The sequence below is a fragment of the Rhopilema esculentum genome, chromosome 7 (assembly GCF_057945365.1).
Source record: "Rhopilema esculentum isolate cy_ngs chromosome 7, ASM5794536v1, whole genome shotgun sequence".
Taxonomy (NCBI): domain Eukaryota; kingdom Metazoa; phylum Cnidaria; class Scyphozoa; order Rhizostomeae; family Rhizostomatidae; genus Rhopilema; species Rhopilema esculentum.
In genome coordinates this window covers 11,326,935-11,352,693 of record NC_142821.1, presented here as the reverse complement: position 1 = coordinate 11,352,693, position 25,759 = coordinate 11,326,935, and the positions used below count along the sequence as shown (strand labels likewise).

At 38.6% G+C, this 25,759-nt stretch overlaps 1 protein-coding gene across 1 annotated transcript; it reads right to left on the bottom strand.

Annotated features, from left to right (window-relative positions):
• Window positions 1-1,628: 1,628 nt before the first annotated feature.
• On the bottom strand, window positions 1,629-25,699 carry LOC135682993 (organic cation transporter protein). The gene is made up of 9 exons (XM_065198120.2): window positions 25,053-25,699; window positions 12,955-13,058; window positions 7,543-7,866; window positions 6,969-7,178; window positions 6,369-6,503; window positions 4,488-4,582; window positions 3,893-4,001; window positions 3,108-3,319; window positions 1,629-1,900 (listed from the first exon to the last, which is right to left on the bottom strand). The coding sequence occupies exons 1-9, from the start codon at window positions 25,368-25,370 to the stop codon at window positions 1,833-1,835; spliced, it is 1,575 nt and encodes a 524-aa protein (XP_065054192.1). The 5' UTR covers window positions 25,371-25,699; the 3' UTR covers window positions 1,629-1,832.
• Between the last annotated feature and the right edge of the window lie 60 nt (window positions 25,700-25,759).

Sequence of the window (25,759 nt, the reverse complement as noted above, 5' to 3'; positions counted from 1 at the left end):
GTTGAGCCAGAGAAAATTGGGGTCCATACCCATTTCAATAACAGAAATCGTTTTTTTCAGGGAGATTTAATTCCATTGGAGAGGCCTCCGCCCCCTCTTGCCTCCCCTTGCTACGCTACTACCTAGTGGATTAAGAACCTACAGACTGAAATTATGACAATAGACCTCCATTATTTAAGAAACCATCCAGCCTGAAATCTGAAATAGGTTCCTTTTTGTAGAGATCAGAAAATTAAATTGAAACTCTAGTTGCTTAGTCATTGTCACTGAACTTTCAACAGATAGATGCTTTAAAATACCTGATATACATGCTGTATTCAGTGCTCTGTTTAGTATTCATCTTTCAATTCCAATGCTAAAGCACTGTGCTGTTTATATTCTACTTTGAAGTCTTTGGTGCCACCCACTTTACTCAACCGCTTAAAACCATTCTGTTGGTAGTAGGGATTTCAGCTAATAAGTCTGTAATCCACTTGAATTTCGAGACTCTTAGCCCCAGTAGACACATCTTAATATGTGACACGGTACGCCTTTTTGGTTCCCCCTGGGCTTTTGTTTTTGGCACAAATTGCACGATTGTGGAGCTTGTGTTCATTGTAGCAGTGCTCGAGTAAGCATTACATAGTGTCTTTTTTACGGCCAAAGCAACAAGCGTGCAAGTGTGCATTTTTCTCAGGGTATTAAACTTTATGTTTGCTTAATTTCATCCCTTTCCACACGTTATAAGACAACCTGAAGTCGGACTGTGGAGAGCAAAGGTTTTTCCTTGCGAAATGTTTTTGTTTGGTAACCTGGAATAAATATTAATTATGAATAACTTTGCAGTTTTTGAGATTGGCTCTTCTTTCAAGTATTCTATTGCTACAGTGCCTGCTTTTTAAAATGCAACAAAGGCTTTATCAGGAGAAAAGGTTGGTTATCAACTTTGAACAATGTCTGACTCTATCAAGGGTGACAGTGATGCTGAGCGTCAACCTGTGGAGGTATGGAAATACAAATTTAGATGCGTAAAAATGCATAGAAATGATCCTTAGAAACAGGGTTTCAATGAATGAGTGAAAGTTTGATACGTCATTGCAAAAAAGACCAAATGAAAGCGTTTTGGGACTGCCTTTTAAAAAGCTTTCTTGTCTTGAAGAGAATCTTGTAGATTCTAGCCAATATTTTCGAAAGTTCAGTTGTTTGATGCTTGCAAGTTTGATGTTCATCAAACAGGGGTCACAAAAATTTCATGTATTTTGCTGTATAAGATTATGAGGTTGGTTTTATATTTTTATACTTGCCTAAAGCTGTCCTTTAAAAAGATTGTCAAATGTTTCAGCTTTACAGTAGACCTCAGCAAAATCTAGAGCTTTAAATATTTTGAAACACTACTCAAATATAAACAATTAAATCTGATATCGAGAGAGCAGAAATTAATTTATATAGATAATAAACAGGAAAGGGCCAAGGCAGGAGCCTTGGAGAGCTCCTTCGTAGTGGCTACTCTCGGTACCAAAATCACTGCCAAACATCATGTAACATTAAGGCAAGTTTCCAGAGTAGAATTTTATTAAAATTTTTTGGTGGAAAAAGGCAACGGGGAATTTGGTTTTTGGAGAAAGGAAATGAAAAAATAAAAACACGGCTCAAGTTTGTAGGTGTCCTAAATAAATCAACAAGCATTGCAGAACGAATGTCTGTAAAAGACTATATTTTAATATATATGGTAAACCAGAAAATATTGCCTTTTTATAAAAATGAAACAAAGAATGGTTCACACCTTGCATAATCAATTACAACTGCCCTCATAATATAGGGATTAATAACCTAAAAAAGTCGCAAACAGGCGATTATGCGTCAGTTTTCAGCGCCGTTGTTTCCAAATGATTGACTTGATCCATCTCAATGATTTCTTTTCCTGTAAAAAAGTGCCAATGTCAACATTTCAATGCTCTTTAGCTCACCAATCAATGCTTTTTTAAACATTTTGCAGTGTTACTTTACTAGTAACACTACTGTGTAAAAAATTGACAATATTACAAGGACGATACCACGAATTGCCCTTTGACAAGGCGAATACCCTGCGGCATTGCGAAAAAACTTGAAAATGGCAATTAAAAGTGTCCAAATTTAAACGATTAAAAGAGCAAAATAATTTTAGTCTAAACGAATTAAAGTAAAATCGGGGTTTTCCTCAGAACGGTGGTGAATCTTCCAGAGAAACACAAGTGGAGAAGGGGTAGGGGGGGGGGGGGCAAAGTGTTGAATTTGCTAAAGACTTCAGAAATAGACATGCAGCTGCTAACTTCTTGCAATACAACATCCTTTTCCTTGATTGATATCAATCCAATTCATTGCTTTATAACTATATTGCAATTTGCACACATTAAAGTACTGAATATCAGTCGCTTATTATCTTGCTGCGAATTATCTTGGTGTCTTGCTATGCTAATTAACAGCGACCACTGCATTAGAAGAATTTCAAAATGGTGCAGTGTGGTAACTATTGAAACAATATTTGTTTTTTAGAGACGCTCTACCAAAATTCTTCAAATAGGAATACGAGGGGACAGAAAAGTGATTATATTTCCAAAAGAAGAGACACAGGGAGTGTATAGGACTGGTTGCCCTGGATACCAGGCAGTGGCGGTACCAGCTACTGCAGAGTGGGAGTGGCCACTAAGATCACGCCTTTTTACCTCGTTTCAGTGTTATGTACAAGGTGAATATTCCTTAGTCGAAGCAATGACCTTCCCCTACCTAACGCTTTTTAGTCAGTTTCTAGAAAAACTATGTGGACCATGTTTTGGCAAAATTAAGGGCATTTACCCCCCCCCCACATTCCCTTGCCATTGCCACTGGTACCAGACAGAGCTTATAACAATCGGGGACAAAGCAATACAAACCGTTGCGGTGGTAAAGAATGAGTCATCGCTCAAATAAACATCTTTGTGAGACAAGCTTCCAGCTTTGTACGTATTTCTGAGACTAAATAATGGGGACTCTGGCCCCAATGGTAAGGACTGGTCAGTTCTTTCCAAGGTGTTCCTGTCATTACGTTCAAGCAATTACGTAATACTCTTCAGTTCTATGTTGCACATTGCAGGAAAATTTTGCATATTCACCTTGTGTTGTGTTAGTTTTTTCCAAAACCTCGGCTGTCTGCATACCCTTCGTTTCCTTCAAAATAAAGCACAGGAATGCTGCGGTGGCAGTTAAGCCTCCCATCAAAATAAAGGGTAGCGAAGTGTGAAAATGTCGCAACCACTGAGCAACCCATGGAGCAGAAGCAGCCCCCAGTCGGCTTGTGATCTGCAATACTCCCATGCCTTGTGACCTGAAGGATGATGAAAATCTTTTAATGTAAATATATTCATTGCAATAATAACAATCGCGAATAAACGCTTATATGCAAAGCAACGAAAACGGGGCAACTTTATATCCATAGATTGGTGGTGATGACGTCATAAAATAGAACTCTGATTTTAAATTGAATAGATTTTACGGATTAGAACATTTAGTTGTATTTATGGCTTTCTTTATGGTGATATTATCCATATTGAAACTAGAATTTTTTTACTGTTTCGTCAATTCTTTTTGTTTGATCGGTAAAAAATGACCCGCTATTCTATAGACAGAACAAGTTGTTTTGAACCTTCAGACTTGAGGCAATATAGTCTGAAGGGACCAATGTAATCTGCTTGGCCTATTTTGATGCACAAATAGGTAAATGGATTGCTTATATTTGAGCTTTTGATCATATTCTGACATACCAAACTTTGAAAAGCGGTAAACGAAAAATGCAGTGCCTTTATTCAGACTACCTTCATGCTATGTACAGTACGTTTACAAGCCAGTTCAATTTTAACGTTTCTTGCTCAAGCCCACAGCCAATTTGGAAGGCACTTACCTTACAACTGTTGGGTGAAGTTCGACGGACCACAAGTAAAGCTCATTGAATGATAATGTAATGCACAGTTTTCCCATCATTCCTAGCGCCACTCTTGACCAGTTGTAGCCTATCAAACAAAAATGTCAGTTTCATTGAAGATCTGAACAGTAGATTTGAGCATGGCTATTTGACCAGGCAAAACAGGATTGTTACAGCCAATTGATTCTATCTTTTTAAACCCGCAACAAAGTTTTATTGCTTTTACAAGAAACCAAATGAAATTCATTAGAGTAGTAGTATATTGCCGTTTACAGTAGTAGACACCAGTTTCCAGAAAAATACTATAGTTTATAGCAAGAATACTAAGTTTTGTACTAGAGTTTACAATAGTAAACAAAGGTTTACATAAGAATACTAGGATCTGAATAGGAATACTAGAATATATAGTAGTATACTAAGGTCTACCATAGTATACAGAAGTTTTCATATGGAATACTTAAGTCTGAATTAGAATACTAGAGATTAGAGTAGAATTCATGAGTCAGCAGTATGAAAATAGAGTCCACATTATAGAAAAATTAGAAGAAAAATCGTGAGCCATCTTGGAGATTACCTGGCATATTTGTATCACTGGGTATGAACGCAACGCTGCCACAGGATAAAGCACCAAATATCATTGCCCATATCGTTGTTGGCTTTCTCCCATATCTTGATATAACAGAAACATATGAAAAGACAAATACATACTTTAAGAAATAGTTATGTGAAAGGGCCAAAAGGTCAAAGCCTTTGGTGGACAAAATAAGTTTACTTAAATAGATAGAATATACTTCTTTGGTTGATAGATATATTATAATAATGCAGGCATGAATCGAGCCAAACTTTGACTGATTTCGAGGTGCTTTACCCCGTTACAGCCCTGTGTGTTGTTGGTCCATAAATATTGCTAAAAGTTGCTAATAAGGTTAGTAAAATGTGATTAATTTGGCCACACTTTATCTAAAATGTCGCAACTTTACTCCGTCCAGCGTGGGTTTTGATCCTTTTCTTGAAGCTTCGATTCTAATTTTCATGAATTTTTCCGAGAAAGAAAGTCTAGTCCCGCAATACAAAACCTCAGATTCTTATTAGCATCCGTATTTCTTTTTGTATCATTTTGTTTCAAAGCGTCCAAACTTTCGAGCAATGGATATCGATATAAAATATGCTTTTTAGTCACCGGTTTTTTTTGCATAAGGGAAACATATGGGCACCGGTTTTCACAGGTTTTCAGAAAACAATAACCACCGGTTTCAATATTGGCGCATAGATAGCATACTCCAAACTTTCACTTCAAGTGGCGACTGATACTTTGGGTTAAAAGATGAATTAGGAAGCTGCGAACTCTGTCGGAATCTTTTTGGGGTTGAGTTCAGTATGTAACCAGAAGAACTGTAGTCAGTCAGGGAGAAATGCGGCAATTGTTGCAATGGAAATTTTAGATCAAAAATTTAAGATTTACAGGGAAACATAGCTCTTATAATTTGACTGGTTTTTTTAAACCTGTGCAACCGGTCTAGATCTGCGCCTGTAATGATGATAATAACAATGTTTACACAAGGTTATCTCTTCAACACACGGAGTGCTATTATCAACGAGGGCCCTGTGTCTAAAAATGCTATAAGTTACAATAAAATGTTACAATCAAGGAAAATAAAATAATTAGGTAAGACTGTTTACTTTTAGAAGCATAAATTAATTTAAGCTATTCAAATAAAATTGATTAAGCGTATTTGTAAAATGAAGAAATGAGTCCCACTGATGTAGGCTGCTCGGAAGTTCATTGTACACTTTGGGACCTTGAAACCAAAAAACGTTTTTTCCTGTTTCTGTTTTAACTCCCTGGATTTGCACTGCATATCTGTTGTTTTGAGTGTTCTGATTATGATTCAAGGAATTAATACATGTGTTCATAACTTCTATCGATATTCTGTTTAGGCATCTAAAGACCAGGAGACAAGCCTTTTATTTCTTGCTGCTGTCGATCGACATTAGTTTGAAATATTTTTGTTATTTCTTCAAATAATTTCTAAAGCTTTAATTTGAAGTGATATAAATCTTCAACAGTCAGTTACAACTAATTTTAGGCCAGGAGTAGAACAGTACAGAATTCCTGGTACGATGACTGCTTTAAACACGCCCTCGGCAGCTGATCTAGATCCAAATTGATCTAATTTGAAATTTTCCTGACAATTGTTAACCTGGACTCAATTTCGTAAATCCAAAATGGATTTGAATTACCTTAAGTAGTATTCTAATTAATGCCAAATTTTAATAGATACTTGTATGTCATGAAATTCGGATCTTTGATTGCTCAAATTTCTGATCACATACGATTTTTTAGATTAAACCTAAGATCGAGCCATCAAATGTTGGAATTTTTGCATGTCCTATGACAGAGTATATAAACACTAGCTTGTGTTCAAATCGAGTTTCATGCTTAAGAATACCTTACCTGTTGCCTAATATAATGACAAGAATGTTTGCTGGGATTTCAACCAAACTTGTAAGCACGAAATCCCTGTACATATTTCCACCAAGATTATCTGATGCCATCGAAATTCCATAATAAACCATACCATTGACAAACCTACAAAATGAGCACCCCTTTTCTTCATTAGTTTCTTCATCATTGGTAGAATGTTAGGGGAATTGATAATATCCTTCACCCTATCACTAATGATGCACTCTAAATTTTGTTCTCCACATTTTACTAGATAAAGGTAGATTCTGCCTTTTTGCTATTCAATAAATAAGAAGCTCAAGCCAAATCTAGTTATTATTTCAAACCAGAAAAGGTGTAAAAATTCTCCATATCCCATTCTGCAAAACCGTTTTACGAGTATAAGGACCCTGTGTAGAAAAGTAGTAAATCTTTCCCCCAACCCTCTTGGGGAAGAGATCCCAACTGCTGAATCCTTGGAGAGTGCAATTGAACATCACTGAGACCCTCATGTGGGTCATTAAGATCCTTTATGAATAAATCCAGAAATTGACGTTCACAGTGCTGAAAACTACGAGGAAAATTAAACCATAAATATTGACATTACATTACCATGCGTAGGATTGTATCAAGGAAGACTTGCAAACTTTCCACGGGCGAAATAAGTCTGCATACGTCCCTGATTCGGTGGTTTCCTCGGTTTCTGATAATTTCACACTTGGCTTTGGTCTTTTGTTAACTTTTGCAACTTTCTGCAAAACACTTTCCGCCTCGTCCAGTTTGTTGTTTACTCTTAGCCAACGAACTGATTCCGGTATACACCTGTTTAAAATGTAACAAATTCTAATCAGAGGTTTCTCAAATTTTCTTTGTGAGCTTTCTAAATCGCTAATAGCAAATCAAATCAAAGTTTATAGGAAAAGTATCCTTTGGTATTTCATAATCAGCAGGAGAGCTCCGAGGAATGAAGCTTGAAGAACACCTGAAGTGAATCTCAAAAACTATTTATATATGATTTCCATACTTGGCGATAAACAAATAAGAGAGAATTGTAGAAGTTACTATTTGGTAAACTAAATGCACGAAAGTGCAATTACATTATTTCAATAGGAAAGGAGAACGGAAGTTTTTACGAGGCCCAACTCTAGATTGCCTTTCTTTTACTTGAATACTTTTCTTTGCTTACCACCAAAATCCAAGTACAAAAATGTACGGTGCAGATATGATCATTTCTAGAAGTCGCCAATCGGGGAGAAGCCACGCTTGCAAACCAATCAAGCACAAAGTGAATGTAAATGAGAACCAAATCAGCGAACCGGACAAGGCTCTGTAGTTCGGGCCAACCAGCTCTGTGGCCACTATGAAAATCGAGAGGCTAATTCCTGCCAAGAAAATGCCTATAACAAGTCGCAGAGCAAAAAATAGCCAAAAATGTTGAACAAAGGCACTAATAAATCCAGAAACGAGAATTCCTGCTACAGATGGAAACAGCACCTTTTTCCTTCCAAACCTGCAACGAAATTGGGAGAATATGTTTATCTCGTTTGAGCCAATACTAACTTTATTTAAATTGTAATAAGATACGAGAAACTATTTCTTCGTGTTTCTAGTTTTCTTGAGGACTCCTACAATAACAAATAAATTTTCTTAAACCACTTTCAAACGAACTTAGTATTTCAAATGCATTATCAGAGAAGTATTAACTTCCTTTGACCACTTATTGCATCTTGATATAATGTGCTTGAGGAGAAAAATTGAAGGCCCTTATGTAGCAAGTACTAGATAAGAAAGACAAAGGGAAAGACGAGCAGTAGCAATATAAAGAAAAAAGGGAAAATAAGATGAAATAAAAGAAGGAGAAAAATTAGAAGTGGAAGGAAAGCAACACAATGAAACGAGTGAAAAAGAAATAACAAAGAAGAAGAAAAAGACGACAAGAATGAAGGAGAAGATGAGAAAGTGAAAGGTTAACGAAAATAATAAAGGAGAAGTGGAGGAACAGGAGCAAAGAAAGTAGAAGATGCAGGCTGAGAGGATAAGATAGCAGAAAGAAATGGAGAGGAAATAAGGTAAGGAAGGAAGAAGAAGATGAAGTAAATGAGGAAGAAGAAAAAGACGCTGAGAATGAAGGAGAAGATGAGAAAGTAAAGGTTAACGAAAGTAATAAAGGAGAAGTGGAGGAACAGGAGCAAAGAAAGAAGAAGAAAATGGCTTTGAAAAAAGCAAACATTTTACAACATACTTAAAGCTTTTTCGTCTGACACTCCTCAGAGCATAAAACGTCAGAATAGGTTCCGAAAAAACACGATGGAAAAATATATACCCAGTTGTGGATCGAAATAGGCCAATCAGAAAAACGCAGGCACAAGACCGGTATAGTTGACCAATCAGTGCCGCGAGCCTAAAGAAAAATTACCAATGGAGTCCAAGAGAGAAAACGAACTCCTTTTGTCTACACAATGGCGGCTTTTTCGTTTTTATGTAGATTGACTCCAAAACTGCTAGATGGAAGGACGACCGGGCTCTGCCAATTATCCGAAACATGTCGTCATTATAGAGTTTTGCACAACGGAAAAACACAATAGGAATATTGGCTTGCTAGTAAGGAAACGTTTCGGTGGCATGTTGAGCGACACCAAAAAACATATTTTTAATTTCTCGGATTATTCTCTCTCTGATACTGAAACATTTGTCTTAGGTAATGGACTTGAATTTTGTATCCCACCCCTAACAATCAACAGAGAGGAACTCTTTGCTGAATTCGAAATTTTACACGCTCAACTTGCCAAGCACGAGATTTCTAACCCTTTGGGGTTTAACAAATTACGAGCACGACTAAGCGATTTGGCGTACGCTTACAGCGGCTCTCCCATCGACCACTCAGATTTTCTTTTGCATAGAGAACATTTCCAAGCACTAAAATCTCTACGGGCTAACAATGACATCTTTATTACAAAACCTGATAAAGGGTCTGGAGTGGTAATTTTAAACAAAAAGGACTACATCAATAAAATGGAGGTAATTCTCCACGACAAAGAAAAATTTGCTAAATTGGGTGATGTCGAAACACATGACAAAACGGCCAAACTAGAGCGGAAACTCCAAAAACGTTTGTTGGAACTGGTCAACTCAAAAATGTTGGCTACAGAAATTTATGATAGGATAAGACCCACGGGCTCTCAACGACCACAAATGTATGGCCTCCCTAAAATACACAAGCCGAACGTCCCACTTAGACCTATCTTGTCTATGATTGGCTCAGCACAACACGAACTGGCTAAGTGGCTTTCTGAAGTTTTGGACCCTGTTCTTCAAAAATATTCAAAACATTGCATCAAGGATTCTTTTACGTTCGCTGAGTTCATGCAAAACTTGAACATCGAAAACGAAACATCTTTCATGTGTTCTTTCGACATTAGTAGTCTTTTCACAAATGTTCCTTTGAGTGAGACCATCAAAATATGTGCCGACGCTTTGTACCGGAGCGAGCTTAATAGCCCACCATTCCCAGAGGAAGTATTCATTGAACTGATGGAAACTGCAACACGTTCAGTTGAATTCAGTTTTAACAATGAAATGTACCAACAAAAGGATGGTGTCGCTATGGGTAGCCCTCTGGGACCTGCCTTGGCCAATATCTTTGTTGGCTTTCATGAAGAGCGTTTGTTCGACTACGACCAAAAGCCAGGTGTCTATTTTCGGTATGTGGATGACACATATACCATTTTAAAACAGAGGCTGAGTGTGATATTTTTCTAAAACACCTAAATAGCCTACACCCAGCCCTCCAGTTTACGTTTGAAAAGGAAGAAAATGATTCCTTACCATTTTTAGATGTTTTGGTCGAAAAGTCTAACACTGGATTTCTTACCAGTGTATATCGCAAGCCTACTTTTACCGGTCAGTACATACGCTGGAATTCATTTTGCCCAAAACAACGCAAAGTCAACCTTGTCAAAACATTAGTACATAGGGCACTTATGATCTGCTCGAAATCTAAACTGCACGCTGAACTGGAAAAACTCAAAACGATCTTCTTGGACAACGGCTATCCTGAAGACGTCATTTTATCTTATACTAAGGAGAAGATCGCAAGTTTTTCGGCTGTTCAAAAGTTTGGTCCGCAAAAGTGCCCAGTTTATTTGAAACTACCATGGATTGGTAACACTTCCTTGCGATTCGAGAGTCAGATTAGGCAAGCCATAACCAATTGTTTCTTTGCTGTCAATCCTCGGATTGTTTACAGCACTAGGAGAGCCCTTCCATCCATTCAAAAGGATTGCGTCCCTACCAATCAAAAAAGTTCCGTCATTTATGAATTTACGTGCCAGTGTGATTCTGGCTACGTAGGGCGCACAACCCAAAGATTGGGGGATAGGATAAAACAGCATGTTTCTTCCAACATACGAAACAAAACTGCCCCTCAAAGAGAACAGCCTCCTCGATCTTGTAGGTCTAGAAACACTGTTAAAACAAGTGATTCTGCCATTGGTCAACATCTTTTAGACAACCCAGATTGTGCAAAACTCTATAATGACGACATGTTTCGGATAATTGGCAGAGCCCGGTCGTCCTTCCATCTAGCAGTTTTGGAGTCAATCTACATAAAAACGAAAAAGCCGCCATTGTGTAGACAAAAGGAGTTCGTTTTCTCTCTTGGACTCCATTGGTAATTTTTCTTTAGGCTCGCGGCACTGATTGGTCAACTATACCGGTCTTGTGCCTGCGTTTTTCTGATTGGCCAATTTCGATCCACAACTGGGTATATATCTTTCCATCGTGTTTTTTCGGAACCTATTCTGACGTTTTATGCTCTGAGGAGTGTCAGACGAAAAAGCTTTAAGTATGTTGTAAAATGTTTGCTTTTTTCAAAGCCATTTTCAAATTCTGTACCGCAAAAAAATTGTTCACAAAGAAGAAGAAGCAGGCTGAGAGGATAAGATAGCAGAAAGAAATGGAGAGGAAATAAGGTAAGGAAGGAAGAAGAAGATGAAGTAAATGAGGAAGAAGAAAAAGACGCTGAGAATGAAGGAGAAGATGAGAAAGTAAAGGTTAACGAAAATAATAAAGGAGAAGTGGAGGACAGGAGCAAAGAAAGAAGAAGAAGCAGGCTGAGAGGATAAGATAGCAGAAAGAAATGGAGAGGAAATAAGGTAAGGAAGGAAGAAGAAGATGAAGTAAATAAGGAAGAAGAAAAAGACGCTGAGAATGAAGGAGAAGATGAGAAAGCAAAGATTAACGAAAATAATAAAGGAGAAGTGGAGGAACAGGAGCAAAGAAAGAAGAATATGCAGGCTGAGAGGATAAGATAGCAGAAAGAAATGGAGAGGAAATAAGGTAAATAAGGAAGAAGAAGATGAAGTAAATGAGGAAGAAGAAAAAGACGCTGAGAATGAAGGAGAAGATGAGAAAGCAAAGATTAACGAAAATAATAAAGGAGAAGTGGAGGAACAGAAGCAAAGAAAGAAGAAGATGCAGGCTGAGAGGATAAGATAGCAGAAAGAAATGGAGAGGAAATAAGGTAAGGAAGGAAGAAGAAGATGAAGTAAATGAGGAAGAAGAAAAAAGACGCTGAGAAGGGTTAAAAGAAAACAAACACTAAGAAAAGGACCAGGAAAATAATGAGAAGAGGAATAAGAAGATGGAAAAGAAGAAGACACAGATGAAGACAACGATGGTGAGCATCAATATTACCTAAGGAAAGGAAATTAGGTCTCTCGGTGGCTTTTTCCAGCTATGGAATTATTAAACTTAGCCCAATTATGTTGAGACCTCAGCCCAATTATGTTGAGACTTCCTGCTAAAATCAGCTCGAAGTGAAACTAACGAAAGTTAAAATATGCTATACAGTTTACATGCTGTTCAAAATGAGTGTAAAGTTCTTGCCTTGCTCTCACAATAAATTTTCATTAGCGTTGATTCTTTTACATAAATACAAAACAATCGTGGCGCAAATCGCAACTTCGAGCTTGGTTGGCAGTAATGAGCAGCTGTTTCAACTTAAAACTGTAATGATTAGTAGCTTTACACTGGGGCAGTGCCAAGGGGCGGCATAAAAAGGAGGAGGGGAAATTGGTAAAAATGGTTAAAATGCATTATATAGGGGAAGTTCATACAAATTCACCTGGTATTAAGTACTTTAAATAAGCAAAGTGGGCGTGGTCTCATGGGTCACGCCCATTACCCCACCACTCTGCAGTAGCTAGCACCGTCACTGGCTTGAAATACACATCAGCTTAGATTGTTGATAAGCGGTGGGGTGCTTAAGCTTTAAAGTAAATTAATTTATAACTAAACATTGGAGAATACCATAGTCTGTTGAAAGGACTGGTTAGGAATGTCCAATGAGTCACGTGATTTATGTTGGAGCAAGCCCTTTTCATGGTCACGTGACACAAAATTTTCATAACAATAACATAGCGATCGAAAGACAATAGGATTCCTAACCAGTCCTTTCAATAGACTATGGAGAATGCAATTCATTTATGGAAGATGTGTCCCGAAAAAGAAAAAATTTCTCGAATTTTAGCATATTTTGTGCTAATGCAAAAAATGTCATTTAGCTCAGATAAAAAATATATTTTGACTGGCTGCTTACCTGTCAGATAGGGCCATGAGAACAAACGCACCGACAGCCATGCCGATATAAACGGCAGAATTAGCTAAATATGACAGCTCCTTCTTGTCGCAAATCAGATCCCACTGAAAAGTGGAGAAGGTGAAAAAATGTTTATAAAATGTGAAAGTATATCTACGAAACGCTGAATAAATAAATAATAATCAATTGAAGAAGGATATAAGGAAATCTTTGGCGAAGTCAGAGGTCGCGCCGTCTAGCCTGCGTGCAGACTCTACTGTTTTCAACTTTGCACCTCGGTTTCATTTTTCCTTTTTGACGGAGCAGAGAGGGGGCTGGAGGGGTTTTAGCACCCCCACTTTTGCAAAAATGCAAAATATTAAAGAGTTAACCACCAGTAAAGCCTTTTTTATTCGGTTTTAGCCCCCCCCCATTTTTAGCCCCCACCCACTTTTTTAGCCCCCCACCCACTTTTTTAGCCCCCCACCCACTTTTTTAGCCCCCACCCACTTTTTTAGCCCCCCACCCACTTTTTAGCCCCCCACTTTTTTAGCCCCCCACTTTTCGCAACGCTCCGCGGTGCCTGCAGTAGATTGGTAAGAATCATTGCAGTTGTGGATTGATATATTATGAAAGGGCTGATGGCATTCAATCCAAGTGGCTTGTAAAAGCACTCGAGTTTTCGTTTCATTTTTATCAATAATCAAATGGCATAACAATGCTTGTGAAAGACTGTTTAGCACCTACGTTCTTCTCTCTATCAACTGAGGTCTTAGCATTGGATGGCATGAACGGACTTAATTTTGTGTGTCAAAATAAATTTGTCATTTATTGGGGGCCTATTATAGGTTTGCGGCTTCACGGCTTGGACCCTACGTGCGGCCTCCGGATTTAAACATGTTTATCTAGGGACTGCGGTTTCAAGAAAAGGTGCGTCTTGCGTCTTTCGGTATAAATTCGCAACGGTTTACGGCTTCTATAGTACGGTTGCGGCTTGTTGGGTATTTGGCTGAGCATCCTTGTAAGGATACACGGAAGGTCCTGCGTCCTTAGTTTCCAACATTTACGACAATTGTAAATATTAAGTCCAGCTATAATGACTAAAAGATTGCCAGAAGACGATGATAATAAAACAAACAGTTACATTTTAGACTGTGATGATTTGTGAACGAATAAATGAAATACAGCGTTTCGTTGTGATAATGCGTTCGTTCGCGATGATTTCAGGCGACAACTCTCTTTTACAACTTTAAAGATAACACCCTATACAGAAAAATAAGAAGGCCCTTACGTAGGCGCTTGTACATAGGGTGACCAACTAAACAAATTCAACACACTCCCCCCGATTGACGAAGTCAATCTTGGAATAATCTATTTACAAAAAAATGTACGTTAGTTGTTATTTAAATAATGTTTGCTATGTGTTCTCGAATGTCTTCATCCCGTACCATAGTAATCGATGGTTCATGTTCTTTTTGACCATTAAGGTGTTCAATTTCAGTTGAGTTTTCTTCGTTAGCATTAACTTCAAGTGGGTATAAACGTTGTATCGGTCTTTTGATATGGATGACTCGTCGCGACTTATCTAATGTTTTGATTTCTGCAGCTCTAACTATTCCGTCTCTTCCAGTTAGAAGTTTAACGACTTTTCCCATCGCCCATGTATGTTTGGGAACCTTATCTCTGAAAATGTGTACGATGTCTCCGACTTGTATTACGCGTTTCGGGTTTTTCAAACAACGATGTCGTTCGTGTAACGATGGAATATATTCCTTTTTGAACCTTTGGCGAAAATGTTCAATGATTAATTCTAAATAACGAGCGCGTTTTGTTAATGAAGTTTTATCCGAGGACAACGATAGTGATTCCGACTGATCGAGGATTCGTCTTCCGATGACAAGACACGACGGCGTTAATGGTGGTTCCGATATCTCTTCACCAACGTATGTTAAGGGTCTAGAGTTTATGATTCCTTCAGTTTCGATCAATGCTGTTTCCAGTTCTTCGTACGAAAGCTTTGCGTTTCCCAGCGTTTTTCTGAGACATTTTTTCGTTAATTTTACGCATATTTCCCACCAGCCGCCCCACCAGCTGGCAGTAGGAACGTTGAATATCCATCGAATGTTCATATTTTGCGCATACATTTGAACGTTTTTATCCAGAAATGTTTTTCCATTGTCTGAAACGATAAGTTTACTTAGTCCTCTCCGAGCTGTAAAACGTTTAAGCGCGCGAATGAATGTTTCTGCGAAAAGATCTGGAACTAACTCAAGGTGTATTGCTCGCGTATTTGCACAACTGAATAATGCAATGTAGCATTTATTCATACGATCAGTTTTGGTGTAGATATCCTTTACATATAAAGGACCTGCAAAATCGACTGCAACGTTGGTAAATGCTGCATCTTCTGATACGCGATATGCAGGTAACGGTGGCGCATTTGGTGTTTCGTATGGTTTTCCATGTATAGCTTTACATCTGGAACATTTCGCAATTAAGGATTTTACAATCTGACGACCTTTCGTAATCCAGTAATTGGATCGTACTTGCGCGAGTGTTTCATTGACTCCATTGTGTTTGACTGTTAAATGGCTATGCCAGATAACCAATTTTGTAAAATGATGCTGACGTGGCAATAATACGGGGTGTTTACTGTTATACGAAATCGATGCATTTTGAAGTCTACCCCCTACTCTGATTATTCCTTCTTTGTCGACAAAACATCCGAGGTTATTTCTAATTTCTTTATCATTTCCAGATAGATCAAAGACCTTTTGCACTTCTAAGTGCCACATGATTTTCGCTTCGTTGACTTTGGACAAAAAGTCGTCACTTATGTCTGTTTGTAAATTTTTAACCTTTCCTTTTAAAATTGCCACGAATTTCAATACGAGCGCAGTTACCCGTATTAAGCGAATGAAGCTACTGTAATTTACGCATGGAATGATTTTGTTCAGATTTAGCTGATCGTTATTTTCAGTTACGACAACGTTTGTATTAATTTCGATTTGCTGCGAGGGCGCGATTTCATTTACAGGCCAAAATTCCGAGTCGTTTTCCAAAAACTGTGGCCCGTTCCACCAAAACTCGTTTGATTGCATTTTAGAACAATCAATGCCTCTTGAAGCGATATCAGCTGGATTGTTAGACGTTGGACAATATCGCCAATTTTTCTTTTCGGTTAAATCGCAAATTTCATGCACTCGATTTCTTACAAATACTTGTTTGTGTTCTTTGTTACCTAAAACCCAGTGAAGGACAACCTGTGAATCTGTCCAACAAAAGATTGATTCTAAGTTAATTGTGCTAATCAAGGCATTGTGGACTGACTTTATAAGACGCGAAAGTGTTACTGCGGCCATTAGTTCAAGTCGCGGTATTGTTTCACCTTTCATAGGTGCTACTTTGGTTTTTGCACAAATTAATCGGCTTATTACTAGTTTAGATGATGATTCGACGCGAAGGTATACACAAGCCCCATATGCATATTGACTTGCATCAGAAAAGCCGTGTAGTTGAATCGAAATAGCGTCATTACTGATAATATCTCCCATTAGGCTTCGTGGAAATTCAATTAGTGTTGTGTTTGCAATGTTGTTTACGATTTTGAGCCAATTATTGCAAATGTCGTCAGGGAGTTTTTCATCCCAGGCTGTTTTCAATTTGCACAATTGCTGAAATATCATTTTAAGCGGAAGAATTACCGGCGAAAGTACTCCGAGCGGATCAAAGAACCGCGCGGTAGTTCTTAAAATATTGCGCTTGGTTACTTCAACATTACTGCTAGCGGCTTCGATAAACTCCGAAAAGTCAAACACAAATTTGTCGTTATTTCTGTTCCAAGGCATTCCTAGGATTTTAGATTCGGTACCATTGCATACTGTATTAGAGATCGATTTTGTGAAGGTTTCATCATCGTCGAAAATGACATTACTTTCCTTCGAATTTGCGGTTTTACTATGCATATTTTCAGCTAGTTCAATGCGTTCAATAAGCGAATCATTGTTAGAGGCCCATTTCCTCATATTAAACCCTCCAGAAGCAAAACAAAGTTTGAGTTTACGATAAAGTTCGAAACTTTCCTCCTCAGTATCTAATGAAAACGCAAAATCGTCGATATATAGAGATTTTTCGACGGTTTGCACAAATTCGTTATCTGACTGTCGATAGTTTTCAAGGTGGTGACGTACAGTAGCATTAAGAACATACGGCGAACTCGTAAGTCCAAAAACTAAACGTGAAAACCTCAATGTTGCAAGCTCAGGATCTTTTTCAAAAACGTTATCGTACCACAAGAATCGGAGAAAATTCCTGTCGTTTTCTTGTATAATGATATTCAAAAATGCCTTTTCTAAGTCACCAATTAACGCTATTCGTTTAGCTCTGAGTCTCAAAAGTACATCAAAAATGAGAGGTACCAGATTTGGGCCTGGTTCTAAGCAATCGTTTAAACTTACTTCGCCGTTTTGTTTAGAGCTTGCGTCGTAAACGACTCGAAGTTTTGTAGTTTGCCGCTCTTCTCGAACTACTTCCCTGTGAGGATTATAATGCACAGATCCAACAGGAGCTGAGCATAACTCCGTATCCTCTACCTTTTCTACAACACCGGAATTTAGTTGTTCAGAAATTACTTCGTTGTATTGATGCAAAACATCGGGTTTTGAATTTAAGCGTTTTAACAGGCTTTCGAGACGTTTACGTGCTACTTGATAATTGTCTGCAATTACAGGATGATCTTCCTTGAATGGGAGCGAAATCTCATACTTTCCGAGTTTTTGATTAAAATGAATTTTTCCCTCTAATGGATTTTCGCTACAAGTTAGTTCTTGCTCATTAGACTTGATACCCATAGATTCGATATCCCAGAATTTGTGAAGTTCGTTTATCAAATGTTTATCGCTATCAACGACAATATTGTCAGTTTTAAGGACATGTGAAATGATAATGTTCGATGAGTGTTCATTTGTTGACGGTATTTCTACGGGACCGTTAAGTACATACCCGAATCTGGTAAGTGTAGCTACGGGGCCATAACCATGCTCCCCCCGTACTACGTGATCTAACATGAACTGCCAAATGTAGTCCGCCCCAATCAATATGTCAACTTCAAATTCATCCATGCCGCTACCTTTATCAGCTAAAGGCAAATCTTTTATGTGGGGATATTTCAGTTTGGCTACGTCTATGGCTTGATTAGCAACCGGGCTACAAATATTGTCTACCACAAAAGCATTAATAAACACAGTTAGGTTATCTGCTCCTTCGATAGCAATTTGGATTGAATCGCACGTTTTTAATGTCCCACTAACGTTACCGAATTCTTTAATGATTACCTTTTCTGTGCTTATGGTGGGCAACTGTAACTTATCCCTTAGCCTGCGTGAAATATACGATTTCTGTGAGCAAGAGTCTAAAATAAGTCTTACAACGCATTCTTCTGTGTTACTGTCTACTCTTCTTACTTTAGCTCTTGCAGTTTGTAATAAGACAGCGGTATTTGTGGTGTTATTGCGAGACGCTAGCAAAGTACTTACCGATGGTTGTGTGGGCGGTGACTGAGGCGCGGCGACGGTTTCCTTGTAGGCTGTTTCTCTTGCTTTTGCAAAACTTGTGGAACTGTCAGCTTTTGAGCCACAAATTGCAACATGGTGCTTTCCTTGGCATTTGAAACATCTAGTATTGCTTCTGCAAAATCTGCTAACATGTCCACCACGTAAACAAACAAAGCATCTCCGTTTCTCGCGTAATGTCTGCTTCCGCGCGTCAGGATTCGAGACCGTTGTGCAGCTCGAAGAAAAATGTTTCTGCCCGCAAAATAAACAAGATGGTATTCCATCGTTTGCACTCCTTTCTCGTTTCTGGTTGTTGATTAGCAGTGTAGCTGCTGTGGATTGCTGAAAGGATGGTTTTGATAAAACTGTTTTTGTATTGGTAGCACTACCAATAGGTGCATAAACGCACTTTTCTCGAAGTGAAATTTCTTCACCGAACGCTAATAATAGTCCTTCTAAATCCCATTCATCCGATAGTTTCCTCGAGATAAGAAGTCTTAACTCTACCGGTATTTTTGACATTATGATAGGCGTCAAGATAGTTCCGTAGCTTTCTGCAGATACACCAATTCCATTTAAGCTGCGAACAGTGCTTTCAACTTTGTCGTACATTTGACGCAATTTCTTTAAATCCGCTCCGTTTTCAGTCCTTTGTAAATCCATTAAGGCTTCAATATGTTTTGAAATAATTATTTGACGATTTCCATATCGTTTTCGCAATAAGTCTAGAGCTATTTGATAATTTTCACTTGTGAGTGGAAGACCTGATATCGTTTTAGCGGCTTCGCCAAGCAGCGATTTCTGTAAGTATTTGAATTTGTCGATAGGAGCCAAGCCTTGAGATTCATCAATTGTTGAGGAAAAACTATCCCAAAATGATGGCCATTCTGTCGGGTCTCCATTAAACACCGTTAAAGGTAATTTTGGTAGCTTCACTTTTCCTGCTGTGGCAAAACCTTGTGATTCGAAGCTGCGATTAAGTTCATGTTGCGGGGCGATCGTGTCCTTTCTGCTAACTAGATCTATTTGACATATTATGTCTTCCGTTTCTTCTTCCAAATCGCTACGATCTACTATTTCTTTCTCGATATCGACTTCTTCCAAAAGATCCTCAATTTCTGTATCTAGTGTCGTGATAATCAATCGTTTTCGTTCCAGTGTGTTTTTGATTGATTCGAGTTTCGATTGTTGTTCCGGTGGAAGATTTTGACCGCGCGGAGGCAACAGCTCTCGGGCCTTCGCGACATTTTTGCGAACAACCAGGCGATGACCGTTTCGTGCCTGAATTTTCTTCTTTAATGTTTCTTTTTCAGACATTACAGCTCCCGGGTCACGGCACCAAAATGTTGGGTATTTGGCTGAGCATCCTTGTAAGGATACACGGAAGGTCCTGCGTCCTTAGTTTCCAACATTTACGACAATTGTAAATATTAAGTCCAGCTATAATGACTAAAAGATTGCCAGAAGACGATGATAATAAAACAAACAGTTACATTTTAGACTGTGATGATTTGTGAACGAATAAATGAAATACAGCGTTTCGTTGTGATAATGCGTTCGTTCGCGATGATTTCAGGCGACAACTCTCTTTTACAACTTTAAAGATAACACCCTATACAGAAAAATAAGAAGGCCCTTACGTAGGCGCTTGTACATAGGGTGACCAACTAAACAAATTCAACACGGCTTTCAAATGAAATAACGGTCCACGGCAAGGCTTTTCACTTTACACCAAAGGTTTTGAAAAGAGCTCCATGTCGAATAGGAGAAACGTAAGAATGGACAAGCTACTGCCAGTCATTGCTGTCAGTTAGAACAAGAGTGGGAGAGGGAATGTAAATAATAGTGTCCATACCAAAGAGGTAGGATAACACAGTGATATAGTGTAACTGGCATCTCTATGGCCGTGTAAGCAGGGTCACCCAACATTGTTGAGAAAGATGTTGGGTGAAATGTTGGATCGATTTGAAACTGGTCAAAAATGTTGGCGGCTGTTGGATGGTGGACTTGATTTGATTTGATTTGGACGACTGAAGAATATTGGATAATGAAAGAGTACGAAGAAAGAGATTTAGTGAGTGAAGATGAGTACGACGAGGCCGTAAAGGCAATGAATAGAGTTTTGGGGGAAAAAAAGCGTTACTTTCAATATCAGGGATGGCAGGCTTAAGCCGTCTTGGACTCAATCCGAGTATCCCAAAAACGGTTGTGCTAAATGTTGGGTGAATTGTTGGATCGTTTGGCCAGCCTTCCTACAACTCCCAACATTGTTGGCAAAGATGTTGGGTTTAATGTTGGATCGTTTGGCCAGCCTTCCTAACAACTCCTAACATTGTTGGCAAAGATGTTGGGTTAAATGTTGGCTCGTTTGGTCGGGGCTTAAAAGCCCAGACTAATTAATCTCATTCACGAATCATCACAGTCTAAAATGTAACTGTTTGTTTTTATGTCATCGTATTCTGGCAATCTTTCAGTCATTATAGTTCATTATACATAGACTTAAAATTTACAATTGTCATAAATGTTGTAAAATAAGGACGCAGGACCTTCCGTGTATCCTTACAAGAATGCTCAGCCAACTACCCAACAGTCCTTAAGAAGAAATCGTTATAAATACTAGAGTTTGACTACATGTTTCTAAAGAGTAGATATTTTAGGTGTCTTTTTTAGGGGGTACTCATCGAGTGTGAACAAATCAAATGAAAACGGAGTCAAACTAATCCGTTTTTGCCTTACGTTCACATTACTATGCTATGAAAACAGAGTCGTTTGAAAACGCTAATGAAAACGGATACTTTCGAATACTGTGCGTATTGAACACGCTCCGTTTTTAATGCGAAGACCAAAAACGGAGACATTTGAATACGCTAACATCGGCAACAAATTACGTGCTTTGTAGCACACCAAATTTAGAAAAATTTTGAAATTGAGAATTCACAATGGACTGGTAGCTGTTACAACAAAGTTTTTCACGATTTACTTTTATTTAATTTCATTTATAATGACGCCAATTTGTTGAGGATTCGTGAACGCCTCTTTCCAAAAATGAGGCCACCAACAGCGTTTTTGTTGGAGTAGTGTGAACACATATCGTATTCACAGCGTATTCATATGAAAACGGAGTAGTGTGAACGTAGCCTAAGTCGAATTGGTGTATTACGTGCTTCGTCTAATTTGTTTAAAATCAGAATAACCTCGCGGGAAACATGTCTAGCCTCAGATAAAGAAAATTGAAAAATGAACAATGTCTGTTTGGAGATTTGAAGATTTGGAAGACAGATTTTATCAGCAAATCAATCCTGCAACTTAAATGGTTTACAAAACTGCTGTTTAGTGGTTTTAGAAAGGATTCATAGTATAAAGATGTGGAACAATTAATATAGATAAAAACACTATGAAGCTATCTGGTGTTTTCGTCTATTTTGTTGAGACAAAGTAGCTATCTGGTGTATAAGCCAAGACTATTTGCGGTAGATTCTATGCTATTGGCATTTTTACTAATCATGAAGTATGAAAAGCCGCCTCTTCTTTTAAGCGCCTTCTCCGAGAAAATGCCCCAAAAAAGGTTTGAGAAATTTAAAAGAGCAACCCAGGCGTAATATGGTATCCTAAAAGCTCTACATATCAAAAGTCACTTGAGTCAATGCTGTTATCAAATAGCTAATTCTAACACAACATTAAAAGATGTATTCAGTTATTTTGTTATTTCATATTGGGAACCAAAGTTATTTCATATTTCAAAATCAAAAAATCTAAATGGTCATATTTTCTCTTTAGTAAATAGTCATAAAACCTTAATTATTTCATATTTCAATTACCCCTTATAGGGTCTCTTTTGCTATCGTGGCCGCGTCTTTGCGCCCAATTTCATTGCGGATTGCGACATTTGGTTGATTTTTGCACGGTTTTGCGGCTTTTGATCCCCCTATAATAGGTCCCCATTATTCGCTTGGTCAATCAAACAACAAATGTAGCAAGTTTTACAAAACCTAAAGAAATATTTCATGGCAGTGGCGTACTGGCAGGGGGGGGGCAAGGGGGCAATTGCCCCGGCAAAATGAATTCTCACATTAAAGGGGCGCCGGATGTGGCAAACGAGGGCAATCAGCGCTTTTATGACCTTTTCCCTGAGCTCGTACATGTCCCCGCAAAGTAAAGTTAAAACGACGATGACGTGCAGATTGGTGAAAAAACCATTCTGTTTACGAGAAATGAGATTTCGCGCCACCTCGCGCAACCTTCTTTCTCTTAATTGAAAGAGCCTCGCTGTAAATCAAAATCAACCTCGCAGCGGATGTGGATAAAATTTATCCGGATAAAAGTGTTTACACTGTACCACATAGCTATCAGAACTAATTTAATCCATTTTCCTAGGTGAACTAATTTTGTCCGGATAGCCGCTCTCAAATTCGTGCGGATAGCGTGGGTCAAGTGTAAACGGGAGCCCTATCTGAACTAATTTTGATGCGGATAAAATTTATCCGGCACAGTGTAAACAGGGTCTAAATGGCTTTTTCACAAAGTAGATACCGGAGGGGCGTACCCGAGGGGCAAATCACTCCAAGAAAATCTCGTACACCTTTGGTGGAAATCCTATTGTTTTATCTGAAAATCCTCGGGAATCCTTTTGTTTTAAGGAAAATCTCGTACGCTATTTGCAGGAGTGAATTGCCCTTCGGGTGTCAGCAACAAAAGAATTTCAGGTAACTCTTTCAATCAGGCAAATTTGTAGTAAACCCAAACAAGGCCTGCCTCGCACCGGTATTTGGGCCATCGTTTGAAGAAAGCTTATGGGTATTGTCCAGGATCTTTCACGAGTCTAGAGCGATGTTGTAAATATTTAGATGCATTTTCCGACCATCTCTAGAAGTACTTCTTTGCAATTCATTGCCGCCAACCATGGCTCCTGAACGATCTTACCGCCCCCTCCCTAACCCCAATCTCCCTCAACAGTGACGTTCCTGATTATCATTGTTGTGCAGTTTAATGCTACAGCCGCTACAACGATACTGAAAAATGCTGTTAGGTATTACAAAGAATAATATACTCTATTTGAAAATTCTCTTTCGCCCCTTATTTTAAGGTCTTTCAGTACGCCACAGATAGTTAGATACGGATCTGCGTGCTGCAGAGCTCTTGTAATTTTCTGCACATTTCCAAATATTTGAAGGAAAATTTGCAGATAGCTAAATGAGGGGCGCCATTTTGACCCTTTGCCTCCTTGCAACCTCATCCCCAATACGCCACTGTTTCATCACAGACTAGGAAATGGGCAAAAGGGTAGCTCTCGTCGGTTCCTTTATTGCTTTTGAAGCCTTGACATGACAAATGCATGTCATGGCTTTTGAAGCCTTGACAAATTATCATTCATTAATCAGATATAAATGAATTATGATACATAATTGAATTTGTTCACTATCATGGGGCATTTCGTCTCAAATAAAGTTGTCTACTTTCATTCTTTTTTAAAAATTTCCGCGACAGATACATGCTAAGCCTCTTATAAGTTAACGCATGCGCAAGTTTTTTCAGGCTTCACCTGATAGGCAAGGGTACCCCTTTTGCCTATTTCTCATTCTGTGGTTTCATGGTTTCAAGTTACGTATTCAAAACACAGCAACGCTAACCTCAACCTTAACGTTGTTGCGTCATTGCCTATTGTCTTGTTATGAACGGCCCCGCATATCATGTGTACAAAATAAGTTGAAAGGAGGAGGACCCTGCGCATCATGTGAACAGTCAAAATGAAAGGGAGAGGACCCTAACGTTAGCGTTCTACTCCATTGTTTAGGAACGCTAGCATCAGTGAGTTAACGTTCGGCCAAACTATAGCTCTTTTTTCAACTTATCTCGTTTGTTTTTATCTTGATTCTTTCACATCAACGTTGACAGCACATATTTGATAGTTCGGACAAGCGAGGGAAGATTTTGCAATTTATTTTTTCAAGATTTTACGAAGGTACCTAACTTCAGGATTTTCAGGTAGAAGCAAGTCAGTGGTGTTTCTTCATAAACTCCCCTTGCTTAGAAAAAGGAATGAGGCCATGGATGGCCCCTCGGAGATATCGGCTTACCTTATTTCTTGTTAGAGAAATGCCCTATTTTCTTCCTGTGCCCCCTTTTTGCTTATCAAAAAATAGTACCAGAATCACAGATTTGAGTTTGAAAATTAAAGATTTGAATATTTGGGAACATTTTTTAAAATTTAACAAAGAATAATATACTTATTTTTGTACAAAGGTGGAGCCATTTGTTTGCCTAGTGGTCTAACGTGCCATTCTGAATGCTCACATGTCTGATCATGTGCCAGTGACGTGTGGGCGTATTATGATCTCATGATTCCAAAGTTAACGTTAGCGTTGTTGTGCTTAAACTCTCTAAACAGCTGGAATGAAAACAGCTAAGATAAACAGCAAAGCTGTGGTTTATGACAGATGAACAAAGATGTCTAGAGATTTGCAGGACTTAAGCAATAAGGATGTATTGTGTACTATGGCATTGAAAGAAGCACGATGTAATGAATTTTTCATTAAGGAAAAGGAATAAAAAAAGCAAAATTCAGACTACCTCAGTTACAATCGAATACTTTTTAGGCTTAGTAAACTCCCACGAACTTCGATTCTGTAGATCACATCTTTTGTTGTACATCGGGTCTCCTATTTCGTAAATGACACCAGTTGTATTGCACTCTCTGTGTATGCCAGTGCACTGCCATGGTGGATTGCTACCCACGAATGTCCCGATGAATTTCTGGTACGTAGACGGAATAATAAGCAAGAAAAACATTATCTGAAGATAAACTTGCATCCTTCCAAACTCGCCAACATGTTGCAGAAACTCGTCCACGTTCACAGCTTCTTTGGGTTTCTGATCTCCTTCAACCATCTTGATATCTGCTGCTCTAATGCTGGCTAGCCTATTCGTTTGATATCAATTTACCAAGATCGCTTGCACAAATTAAGCCCTGACCAAACCAATTATTTTGCGGGTACAATTTCGTCTGTGGAGTACTGGCGACAGATGGCTACAGCAATTTTCATTCAGGTTGCAGGTTAGGCCTAGATCAAACGTCGAGCCTGTTATGTGGCGAACCAAATACATGAATTAAGCACATGAGTGGCACAACGTTTGATTCGATCTTTTTGGTCGACCCAAATCAATTGGCCCGACTGATCCAGTCGAGTAGCACGACTGTGACACGACTTCGAATCAAACGTCACGTTGCCCATGTGCCGAGCCAAATGCATAAATTAATTGTAATAATTTTCTGTTTC

Excerpts from the sequence above, each read along its gene's own strand:
- LOC135682993 (XM_065198120.2), bottom strand. The coding sequence starts at position 25,370 with ATGGTTGAAGGAGATCAGAAACCCAAAGAAGCTGTGAACGTGGACGAG. Across the intron at positions 13,059-25,052 it reads AGTATTCGATTGTAACTGAG|TGGGATCTGATTTGCGACAA; the intron begins GTAGTCTGAATT and ends TCCACTTTTCAG. Across the intron at positions 3,320-3,892 it reads CTTCACCCAACAGTTGTAAG|GTCACAAGGCATGGGAGTAT; the intron begins GTAAGTGCCTTC and ends ATCATCCTTCAG.